The sequence below is a fragment of the Plecotus auritus genome (genome assembly GCF_963455305.1).
Source record: "Plecotus auritus genome assembly, chromosome: 3".
NCBI classification, from domain to species: domain Eukaryota; kingdom Metazoa; phylum Chordata; class Mammalia; order Chiroptera; family Vespertilionidae; genus Plecotus; species Plecotus auritus.
Window position 1 is genome coordinate 26,002,914 of NC_137772.1, and position 17,840 is coordinate 26,020,753.

The 17,840-nt window shown below is 41.8% G+C and overlaps 1 protein-coding gene across 1 annotated transcript in view; it reads left to right on the top strand.

Moving 5' to 3' along the window:
* Positions 1-15,744: 15,744 nt before the first annotated feature.
* LOC308243474 (A disintegrin and metallopeptidase domain 3-like) overlaps positions 15,745-17,840 on the top strand; it is a gene marked incomplete at both ends in the record, with an annotated part of 133,817 nt that continues 131,721 nt past the window's right edge. The window contains one exon of the mRNA XM_080659019.1: positions 15,745-15,852. Within this exon, the coding sequence (XP_080515145.1) occupies positions 15,745-15,852 (108 nt within the window). The remainder of the gene's footprint in view (positions 15,853-17,840) is intronic.

The following is a 17,840-nucleotide window of genomic DNA, read 5'->3' on the forward strand; positions in this document are numbered from 1 at the left end:
GGATCTGCCCTAAAGAGAAATCTTTAGAAGCTAGGAACCTCAATTACAAGGCTACACTGCCAGGGCCCTTCAGAGTGCTTCAGTGTGCCTTGCTGGCGGTCTTACTGTGGGTGCTCCTGTGAGCCGCACTAGGAGTAAGCGCCTATCCACCACAGGTGCAGCAGCGAAAGCTGAGTCTACCCACCCCATAACTACAGAACTCTGGGCATCACAGTCACACCTGTCCAGAGGGCAGGCCTCCTGAGCCACATCACCCCAACAGACAGTTCCTTGGTGCCACTGTGAGTCGCCACTGGGCACGTGTGATTTCAATTAGGGTTGCAAGACAGCAAAAAATTGGGATACTCCCCTCAATGGCTGCTGACTTCTAGACACGGCAGTTGTGCCTCTCAAGCTTGCAGGCTTATATCAAGAGAACCCAAATAGCTCAAGTAGGGAGCTACACTAGATTACCAAGCCCAGGAGAACTGAGAGATTACACCAGTAGCACCATCACCAAAAGAACCTGGGTAGCAAAGCAATTGGATCTACAATTAAAACATTACAGAAAAACATGGGGAGACAAAAAAGCAACTCCCAAAAAAAAGAAAAAGAGGAATTACCAGAAAGGGAGTTAAATGAAATTGAAGCTAGCAGCTTAACAGAGAAAGAATTCAGAGTAATGGTTATAAGGATGTTTAAACGGATGGATGACAAATACACACAACTCAATGACAAATAAACACAACTCAATGAGAACTATAAGGAGCTGAATGAGAATGTCACCAACATGAAAAGAAACCAAGAGGAGATGAAGAACGACATAGCTACAATAAAGAACACATTAGAAGGCTTAAACAGTAGACTAGAAGAGGCTGAGGACCGCATCAGCGAATTAGAAAACAAGGTAGGAAAAAACACACAAACAGAGCAGCAACTGGAAAGAAGACTTAAAAAACAAGAGGAGAGCCTAAGGGAGCTGTGGGACAACACAAAACGAAACAATATTAGAATAATAGGGATACCAGAAGGAGAGGAAGAGAAGCAAGGAATAGAAAACCTGTTTGAAGAAATAATGACAGAAAACTTCCCTGATATTGGCAAGAAAAAAAACATGCAAGTCCAAGAAGTACATAGAGTCCCAAACAAGTTGAACCCTAAAAGACCGACACCAAGACACATCATAATTAAATTGGCGAACACCAATGACAAAGTAAGAATCTTAAAGGCTGCCAGAGAGAGACAGAAAGTTACCTACAAGGGATCTCCTATTAGAATATCAACTGATTTCTCAACAGAAACACACCAGGCCAGAAGGGAATGGAATGAAATATACAAAGTGATGCAAAGTAAGGGTCTGAATCCAAGAATACTATACCCAGCAAGGCTATCATTCAAAATTGAAGGTGGAATCAGGAGCTTCACAGACAAAAAAGGGCTAAGAGAGTTTATCACTACCAAGCCAGCAATGCAAGAAATGCTAAAGGGACTGCTGTAAAAAGAAGAAAGAGAAAGGGAAAAAGAAACACAAACACTAAGGAAAAATATGATAACAAACATGTACTTGTCAATAATAACATTAAACGTAAATGGATTAAATGCACCAATCAAAAGACATAGGGTAGCTGAATGGATAAGAAAACATGACCCATATATTTGCTGTCTACAAGAGACCCACCTCAGGACAAAGGATTCACACAGACTGAGAGTGAAGGGATGGAAAAACATTTTTCAGGCAAATGGAAATGAGAAAAAAGCTGAGGTTGCAATACTTATATCTGATAAAATAGATCTCAAAGTAAAGGCCATAACAAGAGATAAGGAAGGCCACCACATAATACTAAAGGGAGCAATTAAACAAGAAGATATAACTCTGGTAAATATATATGCACCCAATGCAGGAGCGCCCAAATACATAAAAAAACTCCTGGAAGACATCAAGGGAGAGATTGACAACAATACAATTATAGTAGGAGACTTTAATACACCACTGACATCACTGGATAAATCCTCTAGACAAAAAATCAGCAAAGAAACAGCAATTCTAAATGATGCACTAGATCAAATGGACCTAATTGACATCTTCAGAGCATTTCACCCCAAAGCCACGGAATATACGTTCTTCTCAAGTGCACATGGGACATTTTCAAAAATAGACCACATACTGGGTCACAAGCAAAGTCTTCCCAAATTTAAAAAGATTGAAATCATATCAAGCATTTTCTCAGACCACAATGGCATACTATTAGAAATAAACTATAATAAAAACATTCCAAAAAATTCAAACACTTGGAAGCTGAATAGCATGCTATTAAACAATGATTGGGTGAGCAACGAGATCAGAGAAGAAATTAAAAACATCCTGGAGACTAATGACAATAAAAACACAACAATACAATTGCTATGGGACACAATGAAAGCAGTCCTGAGAGGGAAGTTTACAGCTCTACAGGCCTACCTCAAAAAACAAGAAAAAATGCTAATAAATGATCTAACTCAACAACTCAAAGAATTAGAAAGAGAGCAACAAGAAAAGCCCACAGTGAGCAGAAGGAAGGACATAATAAATATCAGAGCAGAAATGAATGACATAGAGACCAAAAAAACAATACAAAAGATCAACAAAACAGGAGCTGGTTCTTCGAAAGGATAAACAAGATGGATGAACCTCTAGCCAGGCTTACCAAGAAGCAAAGAGAGAGGACCCAAATAAACAAAATCAGAAATGAAAGAGGTGAAATAACAGACCCCACAGAAATACAAAGGATTGTTAAAAAATACTATGCACAACTCTATTCTAACAAACTAGACAACCTGGAGGAAATGGACACATTCCTAGAAAAATACAACCTTCCAAAACTCACTCAGGAAGATTCTAAATATCTCAATAGGCTGATAACTATGGAAGAAATTGAAGCAGTCATCAAAAAGCTCCCAGCAAACAAAAGCCCGGGGCCACATGGCTTCACAGGGGAGTTTTACCAAACATTCAAGGAAGAACTAAAACCTATCCTCCTCAGACTATTTCAGAAAATTCAAGAGGAAGGAACACTTCCAAGCTCCTTCTATGAAGCCAGTATCACCCTAATACCAAAACCAGATAAAGATAACACAATGAAAGAGAATTACAGGCCAATTTCCCTCATGAATATAGATGCCAAAATCCTCAACAAAATTCTAGCAAATCGAATCCAACAGTACATCAGAAAGATCATACACCATGACCAAGTAGGATTTATCCCGGGGATGAAAGGATGGTACAATATTCACAAATCAATAAACGTGATACATCACATAAACAAATTGAGAGATAAAAACCACATAGTCATATCAATTGATGCAGAAAAAGCATTTGACAAAATCCAACACCCTTTCTTGATAAAAACTCTCAGCAAGGTGGGAATAGAAGGATCATACCTGAACATAATAAAAGCCATATATGACAAACCCACAGCCAACATCATACTCAATGGGCAAAAACTAAAACCATTTCTCCTAAGAACAGGAACAAGACAGGGATGCCCACTCTCACCACTCCTGTTCAATATAGTGCTGGAAGTACTAGCCATTGCAATCAGACAAGAAGAAGAAATAAAAGGCATCCAAATTGGAAAAGAAGAAGAAAAACTGTCCTTATTCACAGATGACATGATACTGTACATAGAAAACCCTAAAGACTCCCTCAAAAAATTACTAGACTTAATAAATGAATTCGGCAATGTAGCAGGATACAAAATTAACGCCAAGAAATCTATGGCATTTCTATATACCAATAATGATCTTACAGAAAGAGAGACTAAAAAAGCAATCCCATTTACCATTGCACCAAAAAAATTAAGATACCTAGGAATAAACTTAACTAAGGAGGTAAAAGACCTATATGTGGAAAACTACAGGACACTGAAAAAAGTGATAGAGGAAGACATAAACAGATGGAAGAACATACCATGTTCATGGATTGGTAGAATCAACATCATCAAAATGTCCATACTACCCAAAGCAATCTATAAATTCAATGCACTGCCCATTAAAATACCACAGACATATTTCACAGACCTAGAGCGAACTTTCCAAAAATTTATCTGGAATAAAAAAAGACCCCGAATAGCTGCAGCAATCCTGAGAAAGAAGAACAAAGTAGGTGGGATCTCAACACCAGATGTCAAGCTGTATTACAAAGCCACTATTCTTAAAACAGCCTCGTACTGGCACAAGAACAGACATATAGATCAATGGAATAGAATAGAGAACCCAGAAATTGACCCAAATCTCTATGCTCAATTAATTTTTGACAAAGGAGGCACGAACATACAATGGAGTCAAGACAGTCTCTTCAACAAATGGTGTTGGGAAAATTGGACAGACACATGCAAAAAAATGAAGCTAGATCACCAACTTACACCATACACAAAAATAAACTCAAAATGGATAAAGGACTTAAACATAAGACGGGAAACCATAAAAATACTAGAGGAATCCACAGGCAGAAAAATCTCAGACATATGCCAAAGGAACTTCTTCACTGATACTGCTCCTAGGGCAATGGAAGCCAAAGAGAAAATAAACAAATGGGACTACATCAAAATAAAAAGCTTTTGCACAGCAAAGGAAACCATCAATAAAACAACAAGAAAGCCCACTGCATGGGAGAACATATTTGCCAATGATATCAATGATAAGTGTTTAATCTCCAACATTTACAGGGCACTCATGCAACTCAACAAAAAGAAGATAAACAACCCAATCAAAAAATGGGCAACTGATCTAAATAGACACTTTTCGAAAGAAGACAGAAGGAAGGCCAAGAGACATATGAAAACCTGCTCAAAGTCGCTAATTATCAGAGAGATGCAAATCAAAACAACAATGCGGTACCATCTCACACCTGTCAGAATGGCTATCATCAACAAATCAACAAATGACAAGTGCTGGCGCGGATGTGGAGAAAAAGGAACCCTCGTGCACTGCTGGTGGGAATGCAGACTGGTGCAGCCACTGTGGACAACAGTATGGAGTTTCCTCAAAAAACTAAAAATGGAATTCCCATTTGACCCAGTGATCCCACTTCTAGGAATATATCCCAAGAAACTAGAAACACGAATCAGAAAGGATATATGCACCCCTATGTTCATAGCAGCACAATTCACCATAGCTAAGATTTGGAAACAGCCTAAATGCCCATCAGCAGAGGAGTGGATTAAAAAACTGTGGTATATCTACACAATGGAATACTATGCTGCGGTAAAAAAGAAGGAGTTCCTACCATTTGCAACAACATGGATGGAGATGGAGAGTATTATGTTAAGTGAAATAAGTCAGGCAGAGAAAGATAAATATCACATGATCTCACTCATTTGTGGAATATAATGAACAGCATAACTGATGAACAAGAACAAATCCAGAGACTGAGAAATGTCAAACAGCAGGTCATACCACAGGGAAAATAGGGGAGGGTGGGGGTAAGGGGGAGAGATCAACAAAGGGACTTGTGTGCATGCATATGAGCCTAATCAATGGACACAGACAACAAGGGGGTGGGACATAAGTAGGGGGTGGGGGGTTATGGGGAAATAATTTGTGTTTTTGCCTTCCTGACAAAATTTATATAAGGTTACAAAAAGAAATTGACAGCCAGTTTGAAATTTAATAGCCATGCCCTAGAGCAAAGAATATCCTTACATGATATTATTCTACAATGTTATTAAAATTTTAGATATTTTACAAAAGCATATTGTACAATTATCCCAAATAAACTTACAAACTAATTATTGGAATGTTTGGCAGCAATTTAAAAAAAAAAAAAAAAAAAAAAAAAGGACATGAAAGGATATAATCCCTTTCAGAAGGAATTAAGGCATTGGGAAGGCACTTGAGCATTCTACATTGGCCCCTCTTGCCTTTTGTGCCAAGAGGGACCCTCTTCTCACAATCCAATTGCTCTCAGCTGTTGCCTGAGCTTTCTGTTCATGCTGAGCATGAAGCCTCGTGGTGGCTGGTACCATGGATCTGTCTCTCGCCCAATCGTGTGAGCTGGGCCCTCCCTGGAGAAGAAACCTGAGTTCCCCAAGATATGTGATCAGTGCTGAGGCCCCGCCAGCAGGCCAGGGGATCCCAAGGCAGGTACTGGGCGTGGAGGCCACGGGGGCATAGGCTACCAAGGAGACAGAACTGAACCTCACATCACCCTGCTTGGCCCCGGAGGATGACTGGTTAGCCAGAGACAGGTAAGATTCCTCAGGGAAGGAACAACCTAAGACAGGCACAGTGGCAGAGGGGCCATCAGGAGAGAACTTGGGGATCAACAGAGGTGGGGCACAGACCCTCACCCCCCCAACCTTGCAGGGGCCTGAACCCTCACCCCGTCTGAGGGAGGTCTCCTGCCCCCATGGCTGCTTTGCTTCCCACGCCCAGCTCAGATTGGGACCCAGGTAACAGACAGAGACTTGGCCGACAGCAGCTGCCCTATATCTAAATCCAGCCTCGCACCAGGAATGCTCAGGGCCTACTCAAGAATGCAAATAATCCTTTCCACTAATATTTACAGGGTAAACTAAGATTGTTGGTAGAGTATTAAATTTGACAGTAAAATAATAATCAAGTTTTCAGATTAATTTAAATAGGCTAATTGAAATAAGTGAATATTCAAGAAAATTTAATTGTACTGGACAAAAAGCTATTCCTAAAGTAGTAACTAAAATTTCTATTGGTAGTTCATCTCATGGTAAAATTCCTGCACATGCAATGAACCTAAAGCAGTCATATTTTTGTGCAAAAAATTAAAATTTAAAGTTATCAAGACTACATTATAAAATTTACAAAAGCCTCCATTAATCAAAAAAGGGGGGGGGTAGTAGGGTAATATCATGTAAGGAAAAATATCCTATAAGTAAATTACATCTAGAAAAATTTTACTTTACAAAATTAATTTTCATTTGTAATGCTAACAGCAAGACACCCATGAAAAACACACATGGTGTCTAAATAAGACAAAGGAAAATCGTTTGGGCAAAAATAAAAAGGATCCCAAATCAATTATATAGAAAAGATTCCTTTATTAACTTTTGGTCGAGAATATGTTTGTATATTTTCAGAAAACAACTCCAAGACCATGTGGATTCCTGCAACAGAGAGGAATTGACAGGTCTGCTCCAACCACGAAGAAAAGAGGAGAAACAGTCCAGAGATGGAAGACGCTGATGACGCCTTACCACGCTAGCAGTCAGCAGCTGTGCGATGCAGCAAGTTGCCTAGGACCAAACCAGAGAGGGTCGGACCTGCATTGCCACCATGTGCCCACCATCCAGATATCATTGCTGACATGTACACATAAGGAACTGTTTGACATTGAAACGGGGACTCAGAACTGTTGGACATTGAAATTGGGACTCAAACATTTTTTGTTATTATATGTTTATTTCTATTCTGCAGAGGCAAGATTTTTTAAAGGAAAGAAATGGGGAAAAAATAGATACAGAGGCAAAGAAGCATTGAACAGACTGTCAAACTACAGTGGGAAGGCAGAGGAGGTTGCGGGGGGTGGGGGGGTGGCTGTAAGAGATCAACTGAAGGACTTGTACGCATGCATTTAAGCATAACCAATGGATAATAAAACACTGGGGGGAGGGGGCAGGTAAAGGCATGTACTGGGGGGAAGGGGAGGCCGGGGAAAGGTCAATGGGGAAGGAAAAAAAAAAGGAGACATATGTACTACTATTTGTAATACTTCAAACAATTAAAAAAATTAAAAAAAATTAAAAAAATAAAATAAAATAAAATAAAATAAACAAATAAAAAAAAAAAAGAAATTGGTAAATTCCTAGGCTCCATATACCCAATGTTATGCTACTTTCTAAAAACATTTTTCTCTCTAACTCTTCCTCAGCATCTGATTCCTAGAGAATACAATAGGGACATTCATTACTGACTCATTACCACCAAAACAATAATCACTTTCTCAGTTTTCATTCTACCTGCTCTCTGAAATGCATTTGGAGTTCTTGACTAATATTTTATTAAGTAACTCTATTTTATTTTTAATCACCATATTACCATCTTAATATTGATTATTTTATCTTCTGTTTGTATTCTTTGCTGGAAATCCCCAAACATCTCTATTACCCATAATTCTAGTTCAAACCTTCTTTTTCTTTCTATATGTTTCCTCTTAGATGTTTTTTATTTACTCTTTTCCTGCACGTTATTCTTTAATGTGCTCACAAATCTATGTTTTTCAACTCAAATCTCTTTGGAGGCCTTGGTACAGGGAGGGAGGTGCATACTTGAGGTGCAAAGGAGAAGCTGGGGTGAAAAACATTGTGGGGAGATGTAGAAAAGCGGAGGCCATGATTCCTGCATTTGGTTATATGCCCCCAAAATGAAATGGCCATTTAAAAAAAAAAAAAAGTTTTTTTTATTGGTTTTAGAGAGGAAGGAAGCGGGAGAGAGAGACAGAAACATCAACGATGAAAGAGAAACATTGATCAGTTGCCTCCTACACACACCCCACTGGGGATTGAGCCCACAACCCTGGCATGTGCACTGACCAGGAATGGAACTGTGACCTTGTAAGACCCCCAGAGGGAGACCCTTACTCTATCCCACGGATCGACGGCAACCCCAATCATCCGCAGGAGGCGTCACTTGATGCAAACAGCAAGAGGCTTTATTCCAGCGTGCTGGGGCTCAACTCGTAACTCACGCAGGAGCAGAGGAGTCGAACCCCGAGCAGAAAGTCTTACAAGTATATATAGGCAAAAACCATACATCGGGGGGTTACACATGTGAAGGGGGAAGAGAGGACAAAGCCGCCAGGAAATTCCAACAGGGCTCGTTAATAACATGTTTAATGACAGGGCCTAAGTTTTCAGTCAACAGTCCCATCCGGTAATCTCATGTCCTGTTTTTCTTATCTGTCAGAGCACTATTTGCTCTGTCTACTCTTAGCTCGGGGCTGTTTCCTGGGACAGGTTTAAGGGTCTTGTTCCCATCACTGGCGGAGGGGGAAGAACTTGGAGAGTTAAGATAAAACGGACAGCTGTAAAAAAAAAACTTTACTCTTTCAGTTAGGGTTTGCTTTTTTCCTGAAGCTCCATTTTCTATTGTTGCTTTTTAATTTCTGGAGTTAAGAAGTTCAGGATTTGCCCAGATAAGATAAAGTAAACAAAATTCTTTACCTTTCATTCCCCCATTTGCTTTTTGGTAAGTTCTAATCATGGAACTTCTGTCTTTACATACTCTTCCCCAAGGCTGTCTCCCTGTCGGAGTGACTGGTAGTGCTGCCTGAGCATTAGTACCTGTACAGCACTTATTCTCTCCCTGATGAAGGTGACTAGGCGATTTAAGATGCAGGGTCCAAAAGTGAGAATTAAAAGTAGTATAATAAGGGGACCCATCAGGGAGGATATGAGGGTGGTGAACCAAGGGGACTGGCTGTACCAACTTTCAAACCACCCTTGATGTGCCTCCCGATCTTGTTGTCTTGTTTCTAATCTTTCTCTAAGTTTGGACATGAAATCCTTTATTACACCGGAGTGATCTATGTAAAAACAACATTCTTCTTTTAGTGCAGCACATAATCCACCATCCTTGAGGAATAGGAGATCTAAGCCCCGCCTATTTTGTAGTACTACTTCAGATAAGGAGGTCAGTGACTCTTCTAACTTCGTGATTGATTGCTCTATAGCTTTCAGATCCTCATCTACAGCTGCCTGTAACCCCTCGATGTACTGGGGCGTCTGAACAAGTGCAGTGGTCCCCGTCCCCACTCCGGCCGCTACTCCTAGGCCCAGCAGGACAGCCAAAGTGAGTGAGATCCGTTCTCTTTTCTGTCTATGGGGCCGTTGGTCGAACTCGGTCTCGAAAGAATCTGCCTCATGGTAGATAACTCTGGGCACCAGCTGTACGAGGACACAGTAGTCTTTGGCGGTGTTGAACACCGATGAGGAGACACATGGGGTCAGTCCTGTACTACAGGCCCACCATCCGCCTACAGGGGGACCAAATAGTAGTTGGTAGTTGTTTGGGGGCTCCCTATGGTCCGATTGCACAGATGCCTACGGTTTGTAGGAACTGTACCTAAGCAAGTGCCATGCCCAGAGACTTCTGTAAGGGTAATTTTACTGTTCGACCCCCAGCTACAGGAGTCATGGGAGGTGGTATTGTTAAAGGTCCCTGAGAAAGCAATCCCCTCGTAATAGGGAGGGCTTGACACTAGACATAACCAGCAAGACTCAGTCAGGTTAGGGTTGGAAGCATTGAGAACGCTGAAAGCTCCCTGTATCAGATTAAGGAGTCTCTGCCCTGTGCTTGGTATCTCGGGTGTATTTGCTAGGCCAGGGACCGAGGCAGCAGGAGGCCCCGGTGGGCGGCGGCTGCAGCCCGCAGTCCGGGGACTGGGGAGGCCAGTAACTGGGTTGAGCCGAGCTGTATTATCGGGCCTATTTGTTGTGACTCGGGGAACGGGCGGTCTGATATGGGCGGTTGGTGACCGTTGTTCAGATAGTACTAGGTTAGGCCCTACCTGGACGGCGGTCGGGGTTTCAACCTTAAGCTTGATAGAGAAGGTAAATCCATTGTCATAACCTGACATATAGAAACGTATTCCCCAAGTTCTCCCTCTAATCCATTCCTGTGATTTCCTTCCTTTCTCCATGAAGGAGATGTTTAGAGGATTGCACCACCCTTGATTGTTACAGTTGGTGGCCGTAAGATTTTTCTGTACTGTTAGCAGATCCCAGGGGGAGGTGGGCCGCCAATAAGTGTTTCCAGTAGTCTCACAGCCCCACGCTGCACAGTAGTAGGAGTTTGCTCCTCCACACATATGTGCTTGTCCCCTGGATCGTCCGTCTCGGGGGCAGACATAGAAAGGGGTCTGCTTCAAAGTACTACGATCTCTGGGGCTGCTACATCCGGGGTCATATCCCAGGACCCCCTGTCTCATGCCATATTGATCTGGTCCTTCAACAAGCCTGGGCGGGGATGGCCTATGTCTGCGGGCCTCCCCTGCAGTCAAAGTGGGGCTATCCCAATTGTCTAATCCAGCTACTAAGGCGCAAATGTCTGGGGTTAGGGGCGGCCACCAGGCCCAAAGGGGGTTCTCCTTGGTGGTGCTCCATATTACATCTCCAGTCTGGGAAAGGACCTGCCATGTTAGTCGTTGGGGGGCATGAGGGTTAGGACTACTTATCGGGGGGAGGTGCGTCAACAGGAGCAGGAACACGGTGAATGCGGAGCTTGAGGGGGTTGTCCATTTTCTCCACTTTCCACGCTGGGTCTGGTGGTGGCGCAGGCTTGACATGTGAAGCGTGGATCCAGGCGGCGATGCCATCGACCTTCACTGCAGTCGGTGTTGTGAGCAGACACATATTTCAAACTCCTCCTCCAATATTCTATACCTACTATTCCATAAGCACCTCCAATTTAACATATTTTTAACTCATTATCTCCCTGATTGAATCTGGTTCTTGTAACATTGGTGCCCTCCACTCATCCCAGTTGTTTAGTCATCTTAATAATTTCATCATTGTTGTAGTAATATATAGAAATGTTTAAAAACGCTTTAAAAATGTCTAAAATGTTAAAAAGGTTTTAAAATGTTTGAGTTAACTTTCCTGAAACTTAAAGTGTGATATTAAGGACACATTCCCCACTGCCCTGAAGCATGTGTATCCCATAGGTAAGGATTTGAACTTCAGTTACTGACTCAGAGTGACTTGCTAAGATAACCATTTGTGTGATTGATGTACTCTCCCTAGATAACCACATGTAGCCCCTTGCTCTGTTTGAGATTAACATGTGTGCCTTGAAATAATTCATTGATAGTCACCTGAACTGCTGAAGGTATGAACAGGCTTTAAAAATGGGTCCTGACCAGCCAACAGTGCTCATCTGTGGAGATAGCCACAAAGGCACGTCCTTTTGTCAGTCTGGCAAGCAACACCGCTCCACTCTCCTCTCCCTGCCAGACGACCGAAGAATGGCTAGTACCTCCTGATCGAGACACGACCGAGCTCTCGGGTGAGGATCGCTGGCCCCCTGCATGCCAGACCAGACCAGCCCAGCTGCCGGACCCCAGAGGACAGCACCACTGGGATCCCATCAAGCCTGTACCCACAGCATCAGGAACTTTTGTGAATAATAAAGTGCTGTGTGATTTGCAACTGCATATGTTTCATGTGGTGTAATTCTTCTGGCAGTTAGTTGAATCATTTTGTGTATGCTTACAAATTAAAGCTTCTGGTCTTTTTGGTCCTAGGCCTGCCCTTGGTCCTGCTTGCGTAACCTCTTTGCTAGCAACTACTTGAATGTCCCAACACCTGCACGGTTAAAGTTTATCAAAAGGGACACCTTAGATAAACACCCCAGATCCTTTCCCGGGATCTACTTGGGACAATCATCCTCCACAACAAATAATTCAACAAACCTATTTTTCTCTTTAAATATTTCTCAGATATATTTATTTATTTTATTTTTTTAATACTTTTTTGTTGAGAGTAATATGGATGTCTCCTTGTTTTTCCCCCCATTGCCTCCCTCCACCCAGTTCCCCCACCCACAGGCCTTCACCACCCTATTGTCTGTGTCCATAGTAATGCATATATGCATATAAATTCTTTGGTTAATCTCTCCCCCCCACCAATTGTCTTCCCTCTGAGATTTGTCAGTCTTCTCCAGGCTTCTGATTCTAGTATTTTATTCATCAGTTTATTTTGTTAATTAGATTTATTATTTGTTTATTTTGATTTTTAGATTCAATTGTTGTATTTATTCTTCACATTTTATTCTTCATATTTTTTCCTCCTCTTTCTCCTCCTCCTCCTCTTCCTCTCCTCCTTCTTCTTTGTCTTCTTCTTCTTTCTGTTCTTAAAATATACCCTTCAACATTTCATCAAATACTGGTTTGGTAGTGATAAAGTGCTTTACCTTTTTTTGTCTGTGAAGATCTTTTTTTAAAGAAATATGTATTTTTTTAATTTAGAGATGAAGGGACAGGGGAAGAAAGATAGAAACATTAATGATGAGAGGGAAGCATTGATTGGCTGCCTCATAAATGCCCTACACTGGGGATTGAGCCTGAAACCTGAGCATGTGCCCTGATGGGCTTGGAAATAGGGATAGTGTCACATGTATTTTGATATCAGCCTAGTTTCAGGCTTGTAGTAAACATGTAAAAAATAATTGTTGATATAACACAAATTATTTGAATGTCTATAAGTCTCACATCTTAAAAACTGAACAGTTATTACCAATCATGAAAATTAAGTAATGAATTTAAATAATGAATATAAATATTTCACTTTTCGGAAATTATTAGTAGAACCATGAACAACCTTTTTTGTTGTTGTTGTTGTTAATCCTCACTTGAGGATATTTTTCCATTTATTTTTAGAGAGAGTGCAAGGGAGAGGGAGAGACAGAGAGAAACATTGATGTGAGAGAGACATACCAATTGGTTGCCTCCTATATGCAGAACCTACAACCAAGGTACATGCCCTTGAACAGAACTGAACCGAGGACCTTTAGGTCTGCAGGCTGACACTCTATCCACTGAGCGAAATTGGCTAGGGCTAAGAACAACCTTTGAATACTCACCATGTATTCAGTGACGTATAGTAGACTTCAAAAATTTATCAGGTTTTAGATAATGAGAAAGGCATTTTATTTTAAGAGCAGCATAATTAAAATTGATATGCCAAATCTATTAATAGTGATATAATTGGGCAAACAGATAAAAATACTAATCTTATAGTATATAAAAGTATTCAAATAAATTAAGTGAGTATGTTCTACAACATGCATCACAACAAAACTAAATAATTAGACTGTAAGTATGATAGTGAAATACTATATACAGAACTGGCTATTAAGAAGTCAAATTTTCTTGTGCCATCCAGTGGTACTTGTGTATAAAGTGAAAAAAATGATTTAAGAAAATAATGAAATAGAATATATTTTTTAAAAGGCTAGCCTTATCTATTATTTTATTTTGTTTCATTTTACACATAGACAAGACACAATCATTCAATTTTGTGTATAGATATTGCATCTAAGGAATGCAAGCACAAGTATTCCAGGAAGAACAACAGAACTGTCTGGCAAAAAAAAAAAAAAAAAAAAAAAAAAAAATCTTTGCAAAAATAAAATTTTGCAAGTCACTAACCTGCATATTAAGCCATCAAATGAAAGCTCTTTTTAAGTTAATTCCATGCCTTTCCACATGTGAACTCCACACTGATGCGGGGGGTGGGGGGGGAAAGTTTATACTTAACTTGTATTAGTCTGCTTCCAGCCATGGGCAAACTACGGCCCGCGGGCCGGATCCGGCCCGTTCGGCTGTTCTATCCGGCCCGCGGAGCTGAAAGAGTGGAGGGTTCTCTTGCTCTCCCCTCTGCTCCTTTACTTTGAATTTATATTAGTTCACACAAACACTCCATCCATGCTTTTGTTCTGGCCCTCCGGTCCAGTTTAAGAACCCATTGTGGCCCTCGAGTCAAAAAGTTTGCCCACCCCTGGTAGACATTAGTCTTCTTATACAGAAGAAATAAATAATGAGAATGTAAAGTTGTTTTCATGGGTTCACTTCATACGTGTGATACTTTTTTCAGCCTGACACTGAAATTATAACCCCATACTGCGGGGTTCAAACAAATACATACAGTTTATTTTTAGTGTTTCATTTAGTTTGTTTGACCAAAGAATTTTCTAAGAAACAAACTGGCAATTGAAGAATTGGTTTCTATTTGTTTTTTCACATCTCTTTATGTTCATGGGTGTGCCTGTATTTGTTTAGACCTGAGACATAAGTAGAAATCGGGCAGTAGATATGATTAAAATAGGCAATTGTCTGCTACTAAGTATAGTGTAAATTTCTATTGCCTTCTTCCTTCATTATAGTAATTCAGCTCTTGTAGCAGAAAGCTATGAAGTGAACTCTTCATATTGCCAAGAACTTCACCACCAATAGCTGCTTCCAGAGAAGAAAGTTGGCTTTATAACCGAAAATTACCCCCCAAAGACCTTTAAAATGTCAGCCTGGGAGAAATAAAGCACCTGGCAGGAGGTAGGCTCCCTGGCGGGGTCCACTCTGTTGGGCGGGGCCAAACAGTCTCACATTCCATCCGCCTTGCCCAGAACTCAGCCCCCTGCACATGCGCGAGACGCCTCAGTTATGCCACCAACTGCCTGCGCTGTGGCCAGGGTCACCTGGCTCACAATGCTGTTTCACTTGCTGATCCTCGCAGGCCTTGGCAGGTTGATCTTCGCAGACCATTGTAAGTGGGGGAACCTGCGCCTTAGGAGGGCCGCCCAGCACAGTGTCGCTGGGGGAGGCGAGTGTCTCCCTTCTTCCTCCAGATCCCAGGGCCAGGCTGGGGGTCCCCAGTCATGCTGCCAGAGCCACCTAGTTTCAGGGTCCTGCTGAGCCTGGTGGTTGGAGGGCTCAGAGCAGGCCTGGGGCAGTTGGCCCTCACTTACCTGACTTTGTACTGGCAGGAGAGGGCGCCCTGCTTCTGGGGCGGTGGGGACCTAGAGAGCCTGGATGGGGTCCTGAGACCAGCACTGCCTCACCCAGTCAGGGTTGAGTCAGCAAGTCCCAGGTGTCTCTGGATGGTGGTAGGGCAATACTCTCCCATGAGTGTGTGTGTGTGTGTGTGTGTGTGTGTGTGTGTGTGTGTGTGTGTGTATGTGTATGTGTTGGGACATGGAAGTTCAGAGTGACATGGTAGGAAAGGACAAATAAATGAAGATGAAGGATGCTACACCCTAGGAATGCTCACACATGTTTGTCTTACTGCAGATTCTGAAACATCACATCTGCAAATTACAGTGCCACAGAAGCTCGGAACCACCACCAATGACGATGTTTCAGAAACGCAAGTAATCAAGAAATCACTTTATAAAAAATGTTTCATTTTTACTGAACTGCGTGACTCAAGTTAATTCAGGAATATCCCTTTGTGAAATTTTGTGTTCTACTTAATGTATTTAAGAGTCATTTTATCTGAATGAGAACAAGTGTTTGATAGCTTTAATTTCTTTATTTTTTTATTTTTTTATTGTTTGAAGTATTACAAATAGTAGTACATATGTCTCCTTTTTTTTTTTCCCATTGACCTCCCCCCGCCCCCGGCCTCCCCTACCCTGCAGTACATGCCTTTACCTGCCCCCCTCCCCTCAGTGTCTTGTATCCATTGGTTATGCTTATATGCATGCGTACAAGTCCTTCGGTTGATCTCTTACAGCCCCCCCCCCCCCCGCAACCTACCCTGCCTTCCTGCTGTAGTTTGACAGTCTGTTCAATGCTTCTTTGCCTCTGTATCTATTTTTTCCCCATTTCTTTCCTTTAAAAAATCTTGCCTCTGCAGACTAGATATAAACATATAATAACAAAAAATGTTTGAGTCCCAATTTCAATGTCCAACAGTTCTGAGTCCCCGTTTCAATGTCAAACAGTTCCTTATGTGTACATGTCAGCAATGATATTTGGATGGTGGGCACATGGTGGCAATGCAGGTCCAACCCTCTCTGATTTGGTCCTAGGCAACCTGCTGCGACGCACAGCTGCTGACTGCTAGCGTGGCAAGGCGTCGTCAGCGTCTTCCATCTCTGGACTGTTTCTCCTCTTGTCTTCGTGGTTGGAGCAGACCTGTCAATTCCTCTCTGTTGCAGGAATCCACATGGTCTTGGAGTTGTTTTCTGAAAATATACAAACATATTCTCGACCAAAAGTTAATAAAGGAATCTTTTCTATATAATTGATTTGGGATCCTTTATATTTTTGCCCAAATGATTTTCCTTTGTCTTATTTAGACACCATGTGTGTTTTTCATGGGTGTCTTGCTGTTAGCATTACAAATGAAAATTAATTTTGTAAAGTAAAATTTTTCTAGATGTAATTTACTTATAGGATATTTTTCCTTACATGATATTACCCTACTACCCCCCCCCCTTTTTTGATTAATGGAGGCTTTTGTAAATTTTATAATGTAGTCTTGATAACTTTAAATTTTAATTTTTTGCACAAAAATATGACTGCTTTAGGTTCATTGCATGTGCAGGAATTTTACCATGAGATGAACTACCAATAGAAATTTTAGTTACTACTTTAGGAATAGCTTTTTGTCCAGTACAATTAAATTTTCTTGAATATTCACTTATTTCAATTAGCCTATTTAAATTAATCTGAAAACTTGATTATTATTTTACTGTCAAATTTAATACTCTACCAACAATCTTAGTTTACCCTGTAAATATTAGTGGAAAGGATTATTTGCATTCTTGAGTAGGCCCTGAGCATTCCTGGTGCGAGGCTGGATTTAGATATAGGGCAGCTGCTGTCGGCCAAGTCTCTGTCTGTTACCTGGGTCCCAATCTGAGCTGGGCCAAGTCACTGTCTGTCACCTGTGTCCCGATCTGAGCTGGGCATGGGAGGCAAAGCAGCCATGGGGGCAGGAGACCTCCCTCAGACGGGGTGAGGGTTCAGGCCACTGCAATGTTGGGGGGTGAGGGTCTGTGCCCCACCTCTGTTGACCCCCAAGTTCTCTCCTGATGGCCCCTCTGCGACTGTGCCTGTCTTAGGTTGTTTCTTCCCTGAGGAATCTTACCCGTCTTTGGCTAACCAGTCATCCTCTGGGGCCAAGCAGGTTGATGTGAGGTTCAGTTCTGTCTCCTTGGTAGCCTATGCCCCCGTGGCCTCCACACCCAGCACCTGCCTTGGGATCCCCTGGCCTGCTGGTGGGGCCCCAGCACTGATCACATATCTCGGGGAACTCAGGTTTCTTCTCCAGGGAGGGCCCAGCTCACACGATTGGGCGAGAGACAGATCCATGGTACCAGCCACCACGAGGCTTCCAGCTCAGCATGAA